At 36.2% G+C, this 24,755-nt stretch overlaps 1 protein-coding gene across 1 annotated transcript in view; it reads left to right on the top strand.

Annotated features, from left to right (window-relative positions):
* The window catches only part of IPO11 (importin 11), a 230,143-nt gene that overhangs the window by 190,288 nt on the left and 15,100 nt on the right, over positions 1–24,755 (top strand). Inside the window, exon 29 of the mRNA XM_001493727.7 lies at positions 1,716–1,800. Coding sequence (XP_001493777.1) covers positions 1,716–1,800 — 85 coding nt within the window. The remainder of the gene's footprint in view (positions 1–1,715; positions 1,801–24,755) is intronic.

Genomic DNA, 24,755 nt, shown 5'->3' with positions numbered 1-24,755 from the left:
ACCATGATTCTCTATCTTGAATGTTTGTCAGCAAAATAAGATTTAACTTTTAATTGGAAGTTTTCCTGCAGGAAAGAATTTCAGCTTTGGACTTTTCAGGCCAATTTTTTTTATTTTTTTCACTTTCCACCTTCCGGAGACCCAAATGAATACAGTTTTCATAATTGCAAAGCAAAAATATTCTGCCCTCTGGGTAATTTCTGGAAAAAAAATATATGTGTATGTGTATATTTATATGATAAATCTTTCAACTTAAGGAAGGGAGAGAGAGTTTTTACTATACAAGAAAGTTAACAGATTTTAGTGCAATGAAATAATTTGATGCAAAATAAAGTCTTGCTCCATGGAGATCCAGATTCATGGCAGTTAAAATTGAGGTCTGCAGCCAGCATAAAACAGCTGATGTAAAGGAACCCCACCTTATTATTCAGTTCTAAAATACAAACTGGAGTCTAGACATTTTCTAGGCGTTTCCCTTTATTAAATAGCTTTTGGGTTAAGATAATAGTGCTATAATTTTCTGACTTTGTTCCGGAGTCCCTTGGCCAACTAGTTGTGCCGTATCATTTTATATTGTGATGGACAAAAGCATTGCAACTCCAAGAGGTTAAGGCCATGCAGTGAGTTAGGGATTGAGCTCTTGCTGTTTTTCAGGGCTTCTGATTTCCAGTTTAAGGTTCTTACTGTTTGATCCCACCACTGTGCACTGACTGGGTCAGAGGGAGTGGTTCCAAAAGTTGTTGTTTTAACTGGAGAGAATAGAGGGGAAAGGACACTCATATGTCCTGCAAGAGTGAGCTTGATCAAGCTTTTGGTGTGAGCATCGGCCCTTAGCGCTTATTTAAAAGTTATTTACACAACTCAGTCAGGGATTATCTTTCACCTGTACTTGCTACAAAACACACAAGAAACCAAGCTTTCTTTGCCACAGTTTATTGGTTAGGAACCTCTGACTCTGATAAATTACTGAAATCTGTTCTAAATTAGGAAACAGGGAGGTTTGTTCCATCAGCTTGATTCACCAGACAGTATTCATTTCTTGTCTCCCTGGAACCAGCGTTGACTGAATAGGAATCTGCGTTTCCATTATTTCTGCTAATGGCTAAGAGCAGTGTGCAGATAATCAAAATAAAATGATTTATAACTGTGCTGCAGGTACAAGTGCTTTCAGGGACAGGTTCCTCGTAGCGTAGTAATGTCACGTGGAGCGCAAAGTAGATTGTTACATAATTAATAGTGTTTTAATGATGCTGTTGTTTAAATTGTTGCTACTGTTATGAAACATGTATAATCTACAGACATAGGAAGATAAGTGGTAAAAGAGAAAGTATTAATTTTAAGTGTTTGTAAATACCGTTTTTATAGAAAGCTGTAAAGGGTGCACTTTGCTCTGTCAAGTGATATATGGTTCAAAAGTTGCCTATAAATAAATTTTCATAATTTCTTACCTTAAATGCTCAAGGAAAATAGTTTAAAATACTTTGGTTGGTGCTTTTTAAAATGAGATATTTTTTCATAACTAAAAAATGTTTTAAATTATAAATCTAATTTATTTAGTCTGTTCCTTGTATTTTGTATTAATGTTCTGATTGATTTTGAGGGTTGATTTTTAGTATGTTACAGACGTTTTTTATTTATTTAAAACTTTTTTTTTAACTGTAGCTGTATGTTATAGACATTTTTTATTTATTTAAAACATTTTTTTTTAACTGTAGCTGTATGTTGATGTCTCATCTTGAAGAACCAAAAGTAACAGAAGATGAAGAACCACCCACAGAACAGGATAAGAGGAAAAAGATAGTAAGTTACAAATGGAGCTTCTGAAAATTTGGAAGAACCATATAGCATCATCATATCCTGTAGGTTTGAAAATGTCTGTTGGTCCATTCATCCATTGATCCATCTATTCATCCATCCATCCTTTGTTGCAGAATTAATGTAGTTAACTGAGTTTTGAAATTTGGAGTATACTTCTAAAAACAGATAAATTGCACAGGAAGTTGAGTTTAACCCTTGATCTGAAATAATTTCTTGTTTTAGCAGAGCAGAGGGGTTTACTCTTACATATAGAAAACATGTGACCCTCAAACCTTATGCAAGTTGTAATGCTAATTCTTCTTTTGTGAGGAGATTTACTGAAATTGCTTCATTCTCTGTTATTTCATGGATCTTTACAATGAACTTTTTCTGAGATATAGGCCTTTATAAAAATGGCTTTAACTGCTAAATTGTTTTGTAAACCATTAACTCTCACTACAGGAATATGATAAGAAAAAGGAACAAAAAATAGGAAATGTCTAAAATATCTTGCCTTTAAAATTGTTTATAATCTTGAATTTCTCAATCCTTTCTTTGATATATGAATATAAGATAGGTACGTAAATAAACTTTTCTCCCTTTTCTCTTGGAATCTCTTCAAGTCTCCTGGCCTCAACCAGTTATTAACTTCATTGTGCCTTCTTTCTTCCCTTGCAAAATGAGAACAATATCTACCTCAAAAGTAAAATAACGTATGAAGTGATCATGGAATTATGCTGCACACCTAATAATTACTCTTTGTTAGTTATCAGTATGGTTTTAGTCTGCTCGTGATATTCACTCATTGAATGAATCACATTAGCCCTCAAGTCTTCATCCTCGGGTCGAGCTAATACTACACTGCTCTGACAGCCTTTTTTAAACTGTATTTGAGTTTAATCCGTTTTACTTTGCTTTTATGCTAGATATCATCTCCCTAGCAGCTAGTATAGAGGAAAGGACAATATCCAAGAATTTGTTAAGACTGGAGTACTGGTCCTGTTTGTGCTGTTAATTGTCACCTTGAGCAAGTCTCCTTGTCTCCTGGGAGCTGTTTTCTCATCTAAGAAATGAGGAGAGGAATTGAATTAGTGGAGTCCCAGGGCCTGTGAGCTGAAAAATTATTTGGTCTTTTTAGCTCTTAATACTATTCATTTCCTTCCCCAATATGTAGTGTTCTAGTGAAGTGTTCAATTCCGAGTATACCTTTGGAAGTATTTCTTCCCTGAAATGAGACAGCTAAGTGGAATTCTAGATACATGGAAAGTGTGAATTCTTCACTCAGAGTGATACTAGCCTCTTTGCTATGACCTAACAGTTTCTTTCCCCAACTCTCACCTCCACTCTTTAAAATCATTGAATATATCATTGGTGTATCAGAAAAATGTGATAAGGTGTTTCTTCATAAGATTCTGAACTTGTAAATGAATAATAGGTATTCTGCTTTCACTGAATCATCAGGTTTTGTGCACACTTTTTAAACATCGGTTAATCTGGTAGATTTACCCTTAGCAAATTAATCTACCCAAATCTGTTTTTTGTTCTAGATAGAATCCTCAGTAACATCAGGTGGTGGTACTTTTAATTCTAACTTTATTTTGAAGATAAGTGAAATGTTATCTCAAAGAGCACTGTAAGAACATAGTTTTAAAGTTCCTTGATTCAATTTTGTGATCCTAAATTTTGTTTGAGAGCTGGTTATTTTGACGTTATTGTTCTTATTATAGGTAGTCTTGATTTATAGAACAACCATTATTTTTCAGTTGAAGTTAGTCATCACAATCATCATTTGATGTAGATTTATTTGTTGTTTCTACTGAGATTTCCAGTGCCTTAGGCTTAAGTCTTGGTCTTATGCTGATGATGCCACAGCGTTTATGATTAAAGCTAGGATTATGTATCTTAGCATTGAATAAATCTAATTATGAGTACAGTGCTAATTTTTCAGTAACTTTAAACAAACAAAATTAGTTTCACTGTATCTTCAGGGTTACAAGTATAAATTATGTATTTTCTTTCAGTAATTATATCATCATTCTTATACTGTGATGTCTAAATTAGAAATTTTTTGAGAACTATAAGTCTGTCTTGGTTGTTATTTCAAAGAGAAGTGTTTGCTGGTAGATGTTTATGAATTATTATTTAAAAGAAAAACCAATATAGTATCAAAGATTATTTTCATTTTAAAATGAAATTGTTTATTTACTAGGCAGAAAAAGTATAGCTGTTCAGTTTTCCATAAATGGCAGTTTGATTTACTTACTGTCATTGTTGTCTTAAAGTGGTCCTTAAAATGTAGTGTCTGCATTTCAGTAGCTACTTTGGTAGACGATGGCACTGGTGATTGTAATTCAGAAAAATGAATGATTAATATTGTATCAAATGTGCCAAATAATTTTCCATAGGTTTGTGAGAACTCTCTATATTTCATCTTCTGTAAGGATGAAATTTCTGTTCAGGAAAGCTATTAAGCTGTCCAGACTTTTGATCTTGTTCTTTTTAATCCGGCTTCTCTCTATCCATTTTATCCAGCTCCTCTCTATCTTGTAGTATCCATTTTGGAGAAACTAATACTTAGAAGATTGAGTGCAACTCAGACATTTCATTTCATTTCTAAGTTCCCTCTGTCCAGAATACTCCAGTATTAGAACGATAATTTCATGACCTGTTCTATAAAGAATTAAGCTAATACAGTAACATTTTAAGTTGCTTGAATTTCTTTTGTTGTGACGTGTGACTTACTAGGCATTTATAAGTTGTACTTTCCAAATTTAAGTTTTTGAGCATATTAGTGCTTTCTGGCAACTTTATGGTACCTGCTAAGAAAGCATTAAGGAAACATTTGGTATAGTAAGTAAAGGTGTGCTAATGAGGTATTTCTGATCATTCCTTTCTGTTAAATATTTCTCAGTTTAAGACCTAGAAATATTTTGATAATTTGCTTCTATAAATAATAATCTAGTTTTATATATACTTACTAGATGCCTTAATTGATAGTGGCAATATAAATAAGTTTAAACATTAATAAAAATGCACTAACTTCTCATTTGTTTGTGCTGGTAGAAGCAGTAGCACAAATAATGGTCTATCTAAATGTCATTTATATGCTTCGAAATAATAATAGTAATGCCTTATATATGTGTCTATTTTTCCAAAGCATTTTTAAGATCTTGTCTTATTTACCCTCATACCAGTTTTAGGGCCAGATACAGATGAGGAAACCAAGTCAGAGAAGTTACCTCTTGCTTAGAATTAAAGATTTAGGTACAGATCAAGATTAGAGCTGAGCTTTCTTGACTCCTAGCCTAGGGTACTCTACAATTTTAATTTTTAAAATTTTTGTAGCTTTTCTAAAATATTTTGAGGAATCTCTCAAACTGCAGAACATATTGTGAGCTACATGTTTGGGGGAAATTCACCTCCTTATAACACAGCTCAGCTACCACAAGTCAATGGAATAGAATTAGAGCTGTGGAGTAAGTATAGTTTCTTGTGTCTTTGTGATAGGCATGGCTAGCAAACAAATAGTTTGTTAATTTTTAGGTTTGCTTTACTTTAATAATTAAATTTAGTTTGCAGTTATTGAACAAACTATAACTGAGAGCTAGCGAAATGACCTTGAATGATAAATGACAGATCCTCAAATGACCTTCAATGACAAAGACCATCAATATCAGGGAGAACGTTAATGATAATTTGTTTATTATATTTAAATATTGTTTTAGTTATTTTATGTACTTACTGAGTGCTCACTATACACCAAACACTGTTCTTGACGTTGAGGATATGGCAGTGACCAAAACAGATAAAGCCCCAATGGAATGGAGCTTACAGTCTAAAAAAATTATGTATTTGTATATAGCAATATCAAGTGCTGTTAAGTCTATCAAGATTTAGATTAATAAACACTGCCATAGTTTTCTAAGTTTGTAGCATATTCATGAAACTTGGAAGGTTTACATATATTGTTCCTAGAAATATTTGTACTACATTTTAATAAATCATTAAAGAGTATAGCTGGAGTTTGCCCCTCTTAATTCATTGACAATAACTTCTTTTTTCAATTGTTATACCTCTTTGTAAGCCTTCTATTTGATTTTTTTTCTTTTTCACTAGAAATAGGATTTGGGGAACTGTTTTAACAGTTACCAAGATCACTTATAGTTGCAATGAATTTGATCTATTTTTCGTCTTCTCTATGCACAAGTGGGAATGTATGTTAATGTAGTCTAGAAGAAAAATTTAGAACTATGTTATATCTAGTACAAGAATATAAACTATTGTTTTTCCATTGTCTGTTTCAAGAGGTAGATGAGAATTGAAAATACTTATGGCATATTACAGACTACTGAAAATACAATTTTAACATGTTGTGCTTGACTTTTAAGTGGCGGTTTGGCAGGTGAGCTCTGCAGGTGAACTTTCACTGGTTTATAATAAAGTCTTTAGCTTTTGATAGGCTCAAATATTTATAGGGCTTTCAGGGTTTTAAATTTTAACTTGCGCTTTGTATAGGGCAGACAGTGCAGACTAACTGAGCTAGCTTTTGAATGCAACCGGTTATGCATGGGCTGTGGCACCAGCAAACTTGGCATGACAGTCTTCTGCTTTCACAGTAGCATGTCTATGCAAGTTGGTTGTATATTAGGTTGGGGTGTATTTTATTTGGTAAATTCATAGCCAGATCCTTTGTCTCACGGCAAATATAAGAAATTCTGAGCATGCCTTGCATTTTGCCTTAAAGTGAGTATTGTCTCCTCTGCTGCTGTTGCTGAATATAGCACTGGATCAGGGAGGGACGAAAGTGCTGCATTGTGAGGACGGAATTGTCTGAAAATCTGAGCCTACAGGTAGCTAACATCTTCCCTTTCTGAGAGCAGATGGACCACCTCCATTTTCCTCCATCTTCTCCCCCTTCCCCCTCTCCTTCTCTCATCAGCTCTCCCTGAAAATCTTATTTGCCTAACTTTTAAATCCAGCAGCTTTCCTCAGACTTTACTTAGTAGAATTTAGGATACACTGTCAGAGGGAAAATAACCCTATTATCAGTTGAAAATATTCCATAATGTTGTTTTGTAGATTTTTAGTCCAAATATAATGTCAGCAGGGCACCCTGTGGTAGTGGTTTGGGGTAGGAAGTTGTGAACTCCCCCTGAATAATTTTGATTGCCGAAAACCAGTAGGATGATTCTTTTGCCTGCTCCCATTTGCCTCTAGAAAAATTTAACTGAATTATTAGAAAGAATTGAATTTTGTTGTCACTAATAAGGTAGTGTGATTTTCTTAATTAAATATCAGTAGTCATGAAATTCATGCGCAAAAGGCATTTTTATTTTACAAATAGTAATATGAGATTAATCCATCATCTCATTGGTGGTTTCTGAACTGCCTTTTGAGAATCTTCGCCCTCTCACATAATCAAGATAAATTATAGAATTGTTGAAAATACTCTTTAGTATTCGACTTGCATGCAATGTCACACTGGTGATGAGTTTAGAGAGCTTTCTTTTTGCTTTTTCTCACTTTGCCCAGTTCCATTAAATATTTCACCTCTCCTCTCATAGCTACATCTTGACCTTGTCCAAAATCCTGAGCGCTGACATTTCTCTCTCATCACAATCACTTTTTCCTTACTAACGATTCCTTTTCTCCTGGTAAATCTATTTTGTACCTTTATCTGGAGCCCCATAATATGTCCTTATTTTCACAATCACTTTCCCATCTTATTACCTAGATTTGCTTGTTTCTTTGTTATTTTTACCTTTGGATAAACCATAGCCTTTGCCTCCCTACTTTGGACCTACTAAATTTCTTAGCCTGGGAATCAGGCATACGTATTTCTTAAAAGCTCCACGTATTATTTTGCTGTCCAGGCAGAGTTGAGAACAACTGCAATAAGCATTAAACTCCTTGACCATCTTTTACAGACCTCTGCAGTCTGATTCCAACCAGTCTTTTCATCCTTGTCTTCCTTTCCCCCAACTCTATCTCCTAAACCAGATGAGTTGTCTCCACACATATCGTATGTTTCCTGCCTCTGTTATGGAGCTGAAACTAGTCCTTCTGTCTGTAGTAGCCTCTTTATCCTCTTTCTCTCCACTCAGCTTACTCATTTGCCGTTTTTCTCATGAGGCACCCTCTCCTCTCACTGATCTTCCCCCCACTGCCCCTGGACCAATGCCCAGTTACAGAAATACCCTCTACCTCTCCTGGACTTACGTAGCATCTTCTCTGTATGTTTTAACTGCCTGAGCCATCTTCTGTTTTATGTAACCTAGCAACTCATATCTACTGTGATCTCTTTGAGATTAGGAACCATGTCTCATTTGTCTTTGAATATATAGCTGAATAGAGCATCAGACAGTGATATGCAAGTAGGGCTCAGTAAAACCATGTTGAATAAAAATTTCTTGAATTGCATTTCAGTGTTTCTTTAAATATGGGCATTGTTTTTTATTTATAATTTTTGAAGCACCTTAAAAAATCTGTTAGCCAGTAGTATATACAAGCAGACAACTGAACTTTTTTTCTTTGTTTTACCATTCAATTGGCGATTCACTCTAGAAGATACCCCTATTTTCTTCGGGTCCTTGGATAGTGTATTCAAATTAGTGAGTGTTGTGTTGCTGGACCTGTTTCCCTCTCCCTTAAGACTACAGAATTCTCTCCTCCTTCCATTGTCAAAACAAATCAAGATCCATAACCCACTACCTTTTGCCTCATCTTGAAGCTTGTTAGTAGCAATGCAAAAGTAAACTAGCACACACAGGTGTAATTTTCTTAATTCACTTTATAGCTGATCAGTCCTAGCAGGATCTATCCTGCTTCTCCTGGTCAGTTATATTAACAGTCTTTATATAAAACCAAGGAAACACTCCAGGAAACTGTTAATGTTAACCTGATTATTTGGCGAAGTTGTTAATGTGGATTTTAATCTTCTATTTTCAAGCTTTTTGTTCCTTGACAGTGCAACCTATAGGTCATTTGTCTTGTAAAAACTTACTTTATAATCTGTAAGCAAAGCAATATTTTGACTGAATGGCAATATTTTTATTAATTGGTATAAGCAATTAGTACAAGTCCGATAAAAATTATGTGATACATAGAAACAAAATTTTTAAGACATTGTGTATATTTACATCATGCATATTCTCAAAAAAACTGTTCCACTATATACAAGTATCAATGCTTAAAAACAAGGTTCTACTTAGTAACAAAGTATAAATGAAGACTTGGGAAAATGTCAGGAGTACACTTGGGTTTGGAGTCGTCCAAGGATGCTAGTGTCAGGACCATTCACTCAGAAGGTCTAGGAGGGGGTAGATATTAGGATCAGTGGTGCATTTATTTAGGCAGAAATTCTTACCTGAAATTTGGTCTGTGGATTGACTTCTGGGGAGGTTTATAAACACCTTGAGATTTTCTGCAGGTATAGAGGTGGATGTACGTTTTGGGAGACAGGGTAAATATACCTTTTATGAGATGTTTTGGGGGATTCATGAATGATTAACTCAAGCTCTCAACTGTTCCAGCACTTTCTCCCATAAGGTTTGGGTATATGTCTTTGGTTTTCACACTGTGTTGTCTCCTCATCCTACTTTTCCTTCACTTGGCTTTGCTTGGCCTGTCAGCCTCATGTATCTTGAATAGTGAATGAACGTTGAAAGACTTAGAACCAAATCTTTTTAAAATCTGGCCAATGGATTATACACAGACAGTGGTTTAGTTCCACTAGCCAAATGAAATGTAGGCTGCAAGCAGAAATAGTAAAATTGGGCCAGGGGCCCAGGGAAACAGAGGGCTAGTAAGAGAAGCTTGGATTCATTCTTGTTGTCTTTTGTTTCAACTCACTTGAGAATTATTCTTGTATGTCACTGATGGTTTCCGTAGCAAGACTTCTTGTTTTTCGCATGCCACCCTTTCCAAAGATTCTGTTACTAAAGATTTCTTTCCTCTTACCTCTCTGGCCTAAAAGCAGAAGAATGACTCTGAGTTTAATTCACATTTTATCTAGTTTCTTGAACTAATAAACTAAACTGTCCATTCAGCAAGCATTTGCTGAGCTGTGTGTCAGGTACAATGCTAGATGGGCACTGGATGTATAGAGATGATAGAGAGTTAAAGATGGAGTATGGAGGGGAAATTAAGGAGAGAAGCCTTTTCCCACATCAGGTATATGTTAGACAAGAGACGTAATTTCCTTTGTGTTTTGAGACTAAATTTCTTACAGTTGTTTACGACAAAGATGGAGATGCAGGGATTGAAATTATCTTTCCACCTGAAATAACTGGAAAACCAGACAAAATACATTTTTTAAGCTACTAGAGATCAGAGGACAAAAGATAGGGATCCCTGAGAAACAGCAGACACACACAATGAGCCCTCTGATTGCCACAGCTTACTGCCTGTGGAGGGTCCAGGGAGTGGCCCAGGGAGCCCAGTGGGCTCTCTGATTCGAGGAGATTCGAAGCTGGAAGTCTGAAGATGCGAAACTGGCTTGAGTTACTGGAGAAGAGGGAGCTGCTCACATAGAACTCTAGAGATCTTTGGAGGGTCCCCTGTGCATCCTCAGCTGAGAACTGATCAGCACATACAGTGAAGAAGTCACCCAAGGCCAGAGAAAGACCCTCCAGGAAGGATTGTTAGGGAAACAACATTCAGAGCTGACAGAGAACCAGGAGTAGTCCCTGTTGTTAGAATGGTAACCTCAGAATTCACAGTGTTAGGTAGAGGACTCAGAGTGCATTGTGTCTGTTTCAGAGCAAAATTCACCCTAGGTTAGCTATTGCTCTGACTCTGCCAAACAAAGCTTAAAAGGAAAATCTAAGAGGATCAAACTGTTTCCAAGCAAAGTAACCACATCCTAGAACAAAGCTCAAGACTATAGAAATACATAAATTTCCAACACCCAACAGGGAAAAATTTACAATGCCTGGCATCCAATAAAAAACTACAGACATGAGAAGATGCAGGAAAATACGATCCCTTCTGAGGGGGAAGAATCAATCAATTGAAATCACCCAAGAAAAGATACATATGGTGGACTTGGTAGAAGAGATCATTAAAACAGTTTTTATTACCGTCTTCTCTATGTTAGGAAGCTTGAGGAAACATTGAGCATGTTAAGTAGAGACATGGAAGATATTTTTAAAAGACTTAAATCAAATTTCTAAGGATTAAACACTGCAATATCTGGTGGGATTAACGTAGATTAGGTATTGAAGGCAGGTAAGTAATGTAGGAAGAAGAAAAGATTAGTGAACTTGAAGACATAGCATTAGAAACTATCCAAAATGAAACAGAAAAAAAGATTGGGGTGGGGTGGGTGCAGGAAAGAGCCATAGGAGACCTTCAAGCAGCCTAATATACAAGTAGTTGAAGTCTCCAAATGAGAGTAGGGAGAAGAAAAGAAATATTTGAAGAAATAGTGGCCAGAATTTTTCCAAATTTAGTGAAAGCTGTGAACTCACAGATCCAAGAAACTCAGAGAACCCCAAGCACAGGAACCAAAAAGACTACACCAAGGCACATCATAATCAAATTGCTACTTAAATCCAGTGTTTAAGAAAAAAATCTTAAAAACGGAAGAAAAAGACCCATTATATAGAGAGGAAAAGAGATAAGGATGATAGCAAACTTGTCATCAGAAACAGTGCAGGCAGGCAGACAGCAGAGCAGCATCTTTAAACTGTTGAAAGAAAAAATCTTTCTCTTATTTTCACATTACTAAAATAATCTTTTGGCATAAATTTTTACTATTGAAAATAAAAATTGTTTTATGTAATCCTTACTTAATTTGTGAAGTTTTTAAATCTTATTTTGATGATAATGGAAGATATCCTGTCTTCTGGTTTTTCTTTACTCAGCAACAATGTGAAATATTTACAGAGGATTGTCATAATCCATTATAGTATCATAGATGACTCCTGAAAACTTGTTATACTAATCATCAGATTTATCTTACTTATAATATTGTTGGATATTTATTATTCTGCTTGAATGAAACTACAAAAGTGTAGGCTTGAATAATGACTTCATAGTCATTAACACAGAAGTACTTAGGTTTGTTAGTTTATGGCTTGCTCTCTGATTCTTTTCTTCCCCCTTCAAATTGCTGAGATGATTTCAGTTTTTTCCCTCAGGCTTTGATACATAATGATCTTTACATTTAATAGATAGATTATAGGGAAAAGCCAGCCTATTCAGAAGCTGTTTTGTTAACAGGAAAATGAGGCAGATCCAAATTGTTGATTATGAATGTTTTACTGATTTCTAATAGCGTCACTACAAATAAACAGTTTGTCTCTGCTCCTCTCTTCCTAGATCCTCTTCTCCTTTGGTCCTTTCCTCCTCTGCTCTTCAAAACTTAATTCTTAAGCTTTAATAGAAAATAACCGTTCGAAAAACGGTGATTACAAATTATTGCTTCTTATTTTGCAAAGAAAGCAATTGTACTATTAAAGTAATTTTTATCCATATCACTTAGTTGCTGTCACTTATATTGGTTGGTTGTCATTTAGCATATTTTCAGCCAAATCTGATTTTTTTAAGGCCCAGTTTATTAAAAATGTGTGCACATCCTTACACCCCTCCGTTCTCTTGAAAGCAGTTCTCTGTGCTCTTTGTCCAGTAGCAGATAATCCTGCCTCCTGCAGTTACACAACTGCTTGTCTTGACCTCCGCACAATGGCAAGAGAGGAGCATCTTCAAAATGAACAGGTTTTCTTTAGTATTCATCCCACATACAATTTGGAATGCTCACCATGTGCAAAACATTGATCTCTATAATCAGTATTTCCTCTGCTAGTTTGTATGTCTGCCTATCTTCTGGTGTGTGTTGATCAATAATACATATTCTTTAAAAATATTCAGTATCATTAGCTTGTTACAAAACCAATTTCTTAAAATGGGCGGTTTATTTGTTTTACTCTCTGCTTTGCTGAGATTCTACCTTCTTCTCTAAGTTTGACTGACTGTTACACTGCTGTTAGTACATCCTTATCTTCATTTCCAGGTGAGGCTGAAACATATAGAAGGCTATCCTAGGACACGTAACTTTACCTAAGGTTGGCTGTATAAAAAATAATAAATATTTCAAAGTTGTAGATTGAACATACCTTTCCTTACAAGTGAGACCCTCAAAATTAATGTTAAATTTACCCCATATTGTAGAAATTCACTTCTTACCAACTGCAGAGTTGCAAGTGATGTTAAAACAATCCAAGAGGGTAGGAAATAATGAACTGAAATAACCCAACTGAGTGTAATAAAGACAAATTGATAACCAGGCATCCTCCTGAGATAGCATTTCTTCCTGTGATAGACCTAAAATGTTGATCAAAAAATAGTGTGAGAACCAGAGGTTAAGATCCTTCTCAGTAGGCTACATAATAGTAACCAAAAGATGCTGGAAAAGAAAATTCTATTGAAAATGCCCTTGAAACTGAATAAAGTGATGGCTTCTGAGTTTTTGTTTTTAGTTGAAATTTCAGATTAATTGCGTGCTGAGATCAGTATTGTTGTTGAGTATTACCAAGCAGGCAGCCTCATTATTTCTTCATTTTTCACTTGGATTGTTACTAAAACCCTCAATCAGGAAGAGTTCAGTAACTTTGCCACTGTTCACTTGGAAACTTTGGCATTGTGGTATTGATTCATTGTAAACAAAGTGTTCATGTTTATAAATGAAGAATATGGTCTAGTTGGGGAGAATTATTTTCAGTAACTTAGGCAACCTTCCAGTGAACATTAGAAAGCAGTTTTTCCTACTTTCATTCTTTCTTTTCCCTTCTGCTGCTTTCTTGTTCTCAATCAGGAATGCTAACTGCATTTTTGTAAGGAGCCTATCTTTTAAGGGAGGGGAAATTAAGGAGCCTTTTTAAAGAATTGTTCTACTTGAGGAAGTTCCTATGTTGAAGAGATTTTTTTTAATTATAAAAGTAACCTATATTAATTTAAAAAGTACAGAATTATTGTATAATGTGGAATACCCTTTCCCCAAAGTAGCCTTTCCTAACATTATATTTGTCTTCCCAAATATGTTGTTTAAGTATATAAACATCTATATGTAGTTCACAAATTAGAAATACTATACATTGTATTTTGCTGCTTGATTTTTCCTAAATGTAGTAAATACATGAGCATGTACATAAATTCAGATTTGCATGATTTCTTTTAATAGCTGCATGTGATGACATTCCATTGAATGGATCTCCGTCCCTTGCATCTCTTGAGCAGCAGCTCTTAAAGTGTAGTCCAGAGACAAATGGGGGTTCCTGAAACTCATATTATGAAATAATAATAGTCTTGAATGTATTACTATTATGAAATAATAATACTAAGGTATTGTTTCCCTTTTCATTGTGTGAACATTGGCACTGGTGGTGCAAAAACAATGTTCAGTACCCAATCGTGGGTATACCTGCTGGCACCTTAGCATCAATAAGGGCAGTGGCAGCAAACTACACTGGTATTCATCATATACTTCACTACCTTACACTTGCAGTGTTTTGCTTTTTAAAGCCAATTTCATTTAAGAATGTCCTGATGAAGTAGTACAAATTATTAATTTTATTGAATCACTACTCTTGAGTACACATCTTTTAAATATTTTTTGTGTCAAAATGAGGATCTTCTCTGTAACAGTTGTTGTCTTGAGGGAAGGTACTTTTGTGATTGAGTTGTGAGCTGAATTAGCTGCCTTTTTCATGCAACACCATTTGAACATGGAAGAATGACTGACCTAAACATGGTTATGCAGGTTTGGGTGTTGGGCATACATTTTCTTGAAAGCAAGCCTGTCACTTCAAGGAAAACAACTAACAGTTTAAATGTATATGCCCAGTGGTGGTATGTGAGTTATCCCATACCCTGGGCGATATGATAATTAGAAAGCAATAACTTATACTCTCTCTAATTATAAGCCAGGCTGAGCATTTTTCAATTGTTTATAGCTAATTTATATTCCTTTTTTGAGGAATGGCTTGTTCACATCTTTTTTCCCCCATTTTTCTATTAAAAATTTTATTTGGTTTCTTGTTTTTTGCTTTTAAATAAGAGTTCTGTGACAGAGTGTATTTACCAAGAATTGTCATAATAATATCTCCCATTCCACATGCTTTTCTTAGAATGTGGCTTTGATACTCTTTCCCATTCAGAGGTTAGGTCAATATTTCCTCTCTTTCAAGTTGGTCAGGCTTGCTGAGGCTTTATGACTTCCAAGTCTAGATCATAAGATACAGCTTCCATCTTCTCTAAGGGCATTTGTTTTTCTAATCCAGCCACCATGCTGTAATGAAGCCCAAGGATCCACAAATAGAATGTAGGTTTTATTCTTCCCAGCTGGGGTCCCAGATAACAGCCAGCATAAACTGCCAGACACATGAATGAGAGACTCTTCACATGATTCCAGCCCCAAGATGGCTTGAATCACCTCCGGCCTTCAGGTCTTCTCAACTGAACAGATCATGGAGCAGAGATGATCCATCCTCACTCTGCCCTTATGATTTCCGGATCCACAGAATCCATTAACATTAAAAAATGGTTGTTATTTTATGCCACATAGTTTGGAGTAGTTTGTTAGGCAGCAATCAATAACCTGAACAAGCTCTTTATAGATAAAGAAATCAGTCCTTAATCCTTCATCTGTGTTTCCTTCAATGTTTGTTTTTTTTTTTTTAAACCAGAAACACAGTTAAGTTTGTTAGCTTGTTGCTGCAAGAAAGAATGCATGCATAGGGGAACCATGCGATGTGTCATATTGGTGAATCAAGGAAGAGTTTTATAGGATTTATGGAGCTAGATTTAGTCATAGAATGGTCTTATCAGGGATTGGTCAGAATTTGTAAACCAGTCAAGTTGTTGGGACAGTCAGTGGTCTTACCTTTAACATGCAAGTCCGCACAGTTCCCATTGGATAAGTTCGTCGGTGTCTTGTCTTGGAACACAGGGATCTAAATGAGCTGTGTTAAAAGAGTATGGATTTAGATTGCTTGTCTTACATGTCATGGTTTAGAATAGTTTTTCTGTTTTGTGAGTCTTGGTACAGTTTTGCAAATTGTGGTCTGTTCTTCAACTCCCAGATACCCCCTCACAGCTGTCAGTGGGGCCTTTTATTTTCTCCCCACGTCATCAGACTCCCTTCTGAAAGATGAGCTGTTATCTTCTGAGGAAGTGATCAATTCAGATGTGCACTGCTCTTTGAGAGATCATTATTGTGTATTGCGTTTCCAGTGGTAGTTGTTTTCATCTCTTTAATCATCAGTAATTTTGATCATCAGTTACTTTTTGACTTTGTTTTCTCAGTTTTCTTTTGTTGCATCTGTTTTTATGGCTACCCCACTCTTAACAATGTAATTTCTCATGTTTATATGGGTTTACTTCATTTAAACTAATTCAACTGGAAATTTTTTGATAAAGGAATGAAGTAGTGTCAAGTTTTTCTTTTTTAGTATAGCTAGCCTCTGTCACAAAACCAATCAATAGCCTGTCTTTTTCTACTATTTTAAAATGCTACCTTTATCAGAGACTACATTGTCAGATTTGCACAGATTTATTTCAGAACTTCAGACTGTAGTCTTGACCTGCCTATTGTAATTACTATAGCCTAACAGTGTATTTTAATACTCATTAATGTTATTTCTGAGGATATTTTACTTGAAAATTCAGCGTTATATAATTTTTAAGATAGACTGAAGCTTATTAAAAATTATTAAAAATCTCAGTGTAAAATGGGAAAGAGTTATGCTTACTGGAAAACAGCAAAAGCAGTTCTGTTTAAAAGTCAGAGGTATAAGACTTTGGCTATTTTAATGCTAAGAACTTCAGGTTTATTTTCCTTTTAGGATATTTCTTAGATCAAGCTAATACTCCAGCTTGTTTTTTCAAGCAGTACATTGAAAGCAATTGCTTCTTTATCGTCTCAGCCTAACTCTATGGTATAAATAAAGACATAGCTTATATCAAATACTAAGGTGTACTCCATGACTCAGTCAAATGAAGAAAATATGGGAAAGAAGGTGTCCATTTACATTAACTTAAAACCATTAAAAAATAGTTTAATTCTCCTGTATATAGTGATATGTTCACAAATAAAATATTACTTCTGCTGAAATGGCATTTGTTAATTTACAAATTGAATGATTTGGATTTCATTATATCCTAGCCACTTTAATTCATTTCCTAGCCAGGTGAAATGATCTATGACAGACATTAAAACAACATTGCACAATTTTATACTTATTTTGTATCTCACATGTGATAGTGTATGTGAAGTTCATGTTAATAAGTCATCTGATTTTTCTGGAACTGTCCCTTTGAAATAAAGTACCTTCAAACAAAAGTTATAGAAGAGGAAAGCTTTTTGGAGTTTGGAAGATGACAGCATAGGAGGATCCTGAGCTTGCCTCCTCCCATGGACACAACAAACCTATAACTACCTGTAGAACAGTTTCCTCTGAGAGAGATCTGGAAACTGGATGAAAAGAACCTCCATAAGAAGGGACAACACAAAGAATGGTGGAGGAGGCAGAGATATAGTCCTACTGAGGAAAAACCACACCCTAGCCATGGTGCTTCACAGTTGGGAGAGATCTCACAGCTGTGGAGCTTTTCCTGGAGGAGCAGGGGATTCGAGCCCCACATTAGGTACCCCAGCCCTTAGATTCAATGTAAGAGAGGCAAAATCCCAAAACCACCTAGGTTTGAAAACCAATAGGGAATACACCCAGGAAAACTATAGAACTTCAGGGAAAGGAGAACCTGCTCTTAAAGGGCGCAAACACAGAGACTCACTTGACTCAGACACCAGCACAAAAACACCAGTTAGAAAAGCACATAGTCCATTGGTGAAAGAGACTCACTTACCAAACTCAGAGAATATCCCAGAGAGGCAGGAGGCAGCTGAACTGCTGCCTCCTCATCCCCCCAAGGACTGAGACACTGGTGGCGGCTGTGATCGTGACCTAGGTCAGCTGTGCTGACACACACACCAGCAGGCACCATTTGGAATCCCCTCCCAGCCTGTTAGCACAGGCGCCTGCCCCTCCCACTAGAGTACCTGAGACAATCAGCACACCAGGGGCTGGCCTTGCTGACCCACAAGCCCACAGCCAACTTGTCCCTGGGTCTCACAAAGAGCCAGACAGGATCTGCTCTGCCTACCACTGTGCCTGAAATGGTTGTGTGCCCCTGGCCACACAGCCAGCTCTGTGCTCAGGAGGCCTGTGTGGGCTCAGAGCTAGCTAAGAACAGTCATGCGCCAGGCAGCCAGCCTCACCAGAAGTCTGCCCCACCCACCAGCACCCCTGAGGCAGCCAAGCATGCACCCAGCCACACCAAGAGCCTGTAGCAGTTGTCTGCCCCCAGGCCTAGCATCTAGTGTGCCCTGACTCATGGACTGCCAGACCTTACAGGCAGCCATCCTGGGGGCTTGCCCCACCCAATAACGTGCCTGTGGCAGCTTTATGTGGTCAGGCCTCACAACCAGCCAGCCTGGGAGTCAGCCTACCCTACATGCATGCCCACAGCAATAGCAGTCCTGCCACAACAGAAGAGCACATGCAGCCCACAAAGGAGTTAGCTCTGGAGCATTTGGCATGGGTGATGAGAAGGGAGCACGTTGCTGGGCTCCATAAGACATCTCCTACATAAAGACACATTTCCAAGATTGGGAGATGTATCTGATCTACCTAATACATAGAAATAAGCACAGAGGAGTATGTTCCAAATAAAAGAACAAGACAAATCCTCAGAAAAAGGAGTAAATGAAACAAAACAATCTCTCTGATAAAGAGTACAAACTAATGGTGAAGAGGATGCTAACTGAACTGGGAAGAAGAATAGATGAACACAGTGAGAACTTCGACAAAGAATTAGAAAATATAAAAAAGAACTAATCAGAACTGAAGAATACAATAATGGAACTGAAAAATTCACTAGAGGGAATCAACAGCAGAGTAGATGACACAGAAGATGGATCAGCGATCTGAACAACACAGTAGAGGAAATCGCTCAAACTAAACAGAAAGAAGAAAACAGAATTAAAAAGAATGTGGATAATCTAAGGGACCTCTGGGAAAACATCAAGCATACTGACATCTGCATTGTAGGTGTCTCAGAAGGAAAAGAGAAACACAGTGAGCAGAGAACTTATTTAAAGAAATAATAGCTGGAAATTTCCCTAACCTGGGGAAGGAAACAGACATCCAGGTACAGGAAAGAGAGAGAGTACCAAAGAAGATGAACCCAAAGAGGCCCACACCAAGACACCTTACAATTAAAGTGTCAAGAATTAAAGAGAGAATCCTAAAAACTGCAAGAGAAAACCAACAAGTTACATACAAAGGAACCTCCATTAAGATTATCAGCTGACTTCAGCAGAAACCTTACAGACGAGAATGGAGTGGCATGATATATTTAAAGTGCTGAAAGGAAAAAACCTGCAGCCAAGAACTCTGCCCAGCAACGTTATCATTCAGAATGGAGGGAGAAATAAAGAGTTTTCCAGACAAGAAAAAACTAAAGGAGTTCATCACCACTAAACTGGCCTTACAAGAAAAGGTAAAAGAGACTTTTAAGTGGAAAAGAAAAGACCAGAAATAGGAATAAGAAAATTATCAAAGAAAAAATATCACTGGTAAAGGCAAATATATAGTAAAGATAGTGGATTAACCACCTCTAAAACCAGTATAAAGGTCAAAAGACAAAAATACTGAAAGCATCTATGTCTATGATGAGAGGTTAAGGGACACACAAAATTAAAAGAGGTAAAATATGATGTCAAAATAAAATGGTTGGGGAGAGTAGAAGTGTAGGACTTTTGGGGCTGGCCCGGTGGCATATTGGTTAAGTTCGCATGCTCCGCTTTGGTGGCCCAGGATTCATGGGTTCGGATCCCCAGCACAGACTTGGACCTGCACACTGCTCATCAAGCCATGCCACGGAGGCATCCCACATGCAAAATAAAGGAGGATTGGCACAGATGTTAGCTCAGGGGCAGTCTTCCTAATCAAAAAAAAAAAGGTGTAGGACTTTTAGTGTGAGGTTGAACTTAAGAGATCATCAACTTAATATAGATTGCTATTTACATAGGTTATTATATGTGAACCTTATGGTAACCACAAACCAAAAACCTATAATAAATACACAAACAATAAAGAGAAAAGAGCCCAAACATGCACTAAAGAAAATCATCAAATCACAGGGGAAGAGAGCAAGTAAAGAAGAAAGGAACAGAGAATAACTACGAAAGCACCCAGAAAAGAAGTAACAAAATAGCAATAAGTAGATACTTATCAGTAGTTACTTCAAATGTAAATTGATTAAATGCTCCAGTCAAGATGTTGGGTGGCTGAATGGATTAAATAAAAAACAAGACGTATATATATGCTGCATACAAGAGATATGCTTCATACCTAAAAACACTCACAAACTGAAAGTGAAAGGATAGAAAAACATATTCTACGCAAATGGAATCAAGGAAGCTGGTGTAGCATTACTTATATCAGACAAAGTAGACTTTTAAAACAAAAACTGTAATAAGAGACAAAGGACATTACATAACTTTTATAAAAGGAAAAATCCAACACAAGACTATTACACTTGTAAATATCTGTGCATCCAATCTAGGAGCACCTAAATACATAAAGCAAATATTAGCAAACATAAAAGGAGAGATTGACTGTAACCCAATAAGAGTAGGAGACTTTAACACTCTACTTATATCAATGCATAGATCATCCAGACCAATAAGGAAATATGAGCCTTAAATGACACATTAGACCAGATGGACTTAATAAATATATACAGAACATTCCATCCAAAAACTGCAGAATACACATTGTTTTTGAATGCACGGGGAACATTTTCCTGTATAGATCAAATATTAGGCCACAAAACAAGTCTCACTAAGTTTAGGAAGATTGAAATAGTATCAAGCATCTTTTCCAAACACAGCAGTATGAAACTGGAAATCAGCCAGAAGAAAACTGGAAAAGTCACACATATGTGAAGATTAAACATAATGCTACTGAACAACTACTGGGTCAGTGAATAAATTAAAAAAAAATACCTGTAGACAAATGGAAATGAAAATACAACATAGCCAAATTGGTGGGATACAGCAAAGGCAGTACTAGGAGGGAAGTTTATAGCAATACAGACCTACCTCAAGAAACAAGAAAGATCTCAAATAAACAATCTAACATTACACCCACAGGGACTAGGAAAAGAAGAATAAACAAAGCCCAAAATCAGTAGAAGAAAGGAAATAATAAAAATCAGAGTGGAAGTAAATGAAATAGAGATCAAAAAGTCAAAAGAAAAGATCAGTGAAACTAAGAGCTCATTTTTTGAATTGACAAACAAAATTGACAAACTGTTAACTAGACTCACTAAGGAAAAAGGGAAGACTCACATAAATAAAAGCAGAAATGAAAGACTAGAAATTACAATGGATAGCACAGAAATACAAAGGATTATAAGAGAATACTGTGAAAAACTACACACCAACAAACTGGATAACCTAGAAGAAATAAATAAATTTTTATAGCCATACAACTTTCCTAAACTGAACCAGGAAAAAATAGAGAATCTGAATAGACTGATCACTAGTAAAGAGATTGAGACAGTGATCAAAAACCTCCCAAAAGACAAAAGTCCAGGACCAGACAGCTTCCCAAGTGAATTCTACCAAACGTTCAAAGAAGATTTAATACCTGTCTTTCTCATACTCTTCCAAAAAATTGAAGAGGAGGGGACAGTTCCTAACTACGTTGCCCTGATACCAGAAAAGGACAACATAAAAAAAGAAGATTACAGGCCACTATCACAGATGAACATAGATGCAGAAATCCTCAACAAAATATTAGCAAACTGAATACAACAATACATTAAAACAATCATACACCATGATCAAGTGGGATTTATTCCAGGGATGCAAGGATGGTTCAGCATCTGCAAATCAATCAACATGATATACCACATTAACAAAATGAATAAAAACCACATGATCATCTCAATAGATGCAGAGAAAGCATTCAACAAGATTCAGCATCCATTTATGATAATAAAAACTTCCAATAAAATGGGTATAGAATGAAAGTACCTCAACATAATAAAAGGCATATATGACAAACCCACAGCTAAAATCATACTCAATGGTGAAAAACTGAAGGTTATCCTTCTAAGAACAGGAACAAGACAAGGATGCCCGCTTTCACCCCTCTTATTCAATATAATACTGAAAGTCTTAGAGCATTTAGGGAAGACAAAAGAAATGAAACATCCAAATTGGAAAGGAAGAAATAAAACTGTCACTAACTGCAAATGACATGATTTTATGTATAGAAAACCCTAAAGAATCCATCCAAAAACTATTAGAAATAGTAAATGAATACAGTAAAGTTGCACAGTACAAAATCAACATACAAAAATTATTTGTGTTTCTATACACTAACAATATAATAGCAGTAAGACAAATCAAGAATACAATCCCATTTGTAATTGCAACAAAAAGAATGAAATACTTAGGAATAAATTTAACCAAGGAAGCGAAAGATCTATATGCTGAAAACTATAAAACATTGTTGAAATAAATCAAAGATGCAAAGAGATGGAAAGATATTTTGTACTCATGAATTGGAAAAATCAACATAGTTAAAATGTACTACCTAAAGCAATCTACAGATTCAGTACAATCCCTATGAAAGTCTCAATGATGTTTTCCACAGAAATAGAGCAAAAAATCCTAAAATTATATGGAATAAGAAAAGACTCCAAATAGCCATAGGAATCTCGAGAAAAAAGAACAAAATTGGAAGCATCACACTCCCTCATTTCAAGGTATACTACAAAGCTGAAGTAATCAAAATGGCATGGTGCTGGTGGGAAAGCAGACACACAGATCAATGAAACAGAATTGAGAGCCCAGATATAAACCCATGTGCTCTTTGACATGGGTCTTACCGTTATATTTTTGAATATTGTGTCTCCTCAGGCAAAGGAAACAAAAGAAAAAACAAACAGATGGGACCATATCAAACTAAAAGCTTCTACATGGCAAAAGAAACCATGAGCAAAACAAAAAGCTTATCAATTGGGAAAAGATATTTGCAAATCACATATCCAGTAAGAGGTCAATATCCATAATATTTCAAGAACTCATATAACTCAACAAGAAAAAAACAAACAACCCGATTAAAAAATGGGCAGAGGATCTCAACAGATATTTTTCCAAAGAAGATATACAGATGGCCAACAGGCACATGAGAAAAGATGTTCAACTTCGCTGATTATTAGGGAAATGCAAATCAAAACGACAATGAGATATCACCTCATGCCCAATTATTAAAAAGACAAGAAATAACAAGTGTTGGAGAGGATATGGAGAAAAGGGAACCCTTATACACTGCTGGTGGGAATGTAAACTGGTGTAGCCTCTATGGAAAACATTATGGAGATTCCTCAAAAAATTAGAAATAGGACTACCATATGACCCAGCTATTCTATTCTTCTGGTTATTTATCTAAAGAACACAAAAACACTAATTCAAAAAGGTGCATGCACCCTTAAGTTCATTACAACATTATTCACAATAGCCAAGACTTGGAAACAAGCTAAGTGCCCATCAATGGATGAATGGATAAAGAAGATGTGGTCTGTATACGCAGTGGAATACTACTCAGCCATAAAAAAGGATGAAATCTTGCCATTTACAATAACATAGATGGACCTTGAGAATGGACATACTATTCTAAGCAAAATAAGTCAGTTGGATAAAGCCAAATACCATATGAATTCACTCATCTGTGGAATATAACAACAACAAGCAAACACTTAGACACAGAGAATAGATTAGTGATTACCAGAGGGGAAGGGGAGAGCAGGGAGGGTGAAAGAGGTAAAGGGGCCCTTTTGTACCCTGATGGATGGCAACTAGACTTTTGGTGGGGAGCACAATGTAAGTCTATACAGAAGTTGAAATAAGATGTACAGCTGAAATTTATATTATGTTGTAAATCAATGTTACCTCAATAAAAAAAAAATAAGAAAAAGGAAAGCTTTTGTTATAGAAACTATCCAGGTATTATTTATTTTATAATTTTCTTTCAACTTAAACCAGAATTCATTTCTTCCCCACCACTTTCTTACCAAGCTGGAAGAAACTGTGGTGAAGAAACTGATGAGTTTCTTAACCCTAGTCAAAATGACTTTATGTCATTGTGTGACTTAATTAGAGTTACATTTACTTTCACATACAAACAGTAGATCCTTGTTCAATAGCAGTTGTCAACTGAGTATTATTTTGCCCTCCAGGGGACCTACAGCATTGTCTGAGAACATTTTTTATTGTCACAAGGCTAAGAAGTGCTACTGGCATTTAGTGGGTAGGAGCCGAGGATGCTGCTAGACATCCTGCAATACTCAGGATATGTAGTTGTTTTATTTCTCTGAACAGTGGGTAGTTTCAGGAGTGTCAGTCAATAAACATTTAAGTGCCTACTATGTGACAAAGTAGCAGCAGAGCTATAGAGGACCTAGTATGCCATATGGTGAGTGTGGTAGGCAGAACAATCCCTTTCATCTCCTAATCCCTGGATCCTATGAATATATTGTTTCCTGTGAATACATTTGGTTACAGGCCACAGTGGCATTAAGGTTGCTAATCAGCTGATCATAAGGGAAGTTCTCCAAGTGGGTCACATGTAATCACAGAGTCCTTCTTTAGTGGAAGAGGGAAGCAGAAGAGAGGATCAGAATGATGCACTGTCAGAAGGACTCAACCTGCTGTTGCTTTGAAGATGGAGGAAGAGGGCCTGTAGAAGCCGGAAAAGGCAAGAAAACAGATTCTCCCCTAGAACCTTCAGAAAGGAAGGTGGCACTGTGGAATACCTTGATGTAGCCCAGTGAGACTGCTCTGGACTTCTGCAGAACTGTAACATCATAAACTTGTGGTAGTT

Source organism: Equus caballus, chromosome 21 (assembly GCF_041296265.1).
Source record: "Equus caballus isolate H_3958 breed thoroughbred chromosome 21, TB-T2T, whole genome shotgun sequence".
NCBI classification, from domain to species: Eukaryota; Metazoa; Chordata; class Mammalia; order Perissodactyla; family Equidae; genus Equus; species Equus caballus.
Note: the sequence above shows the minus strand (reverse complement) of the source record. Positions and strands in the feature narration are given on the sequence as shown.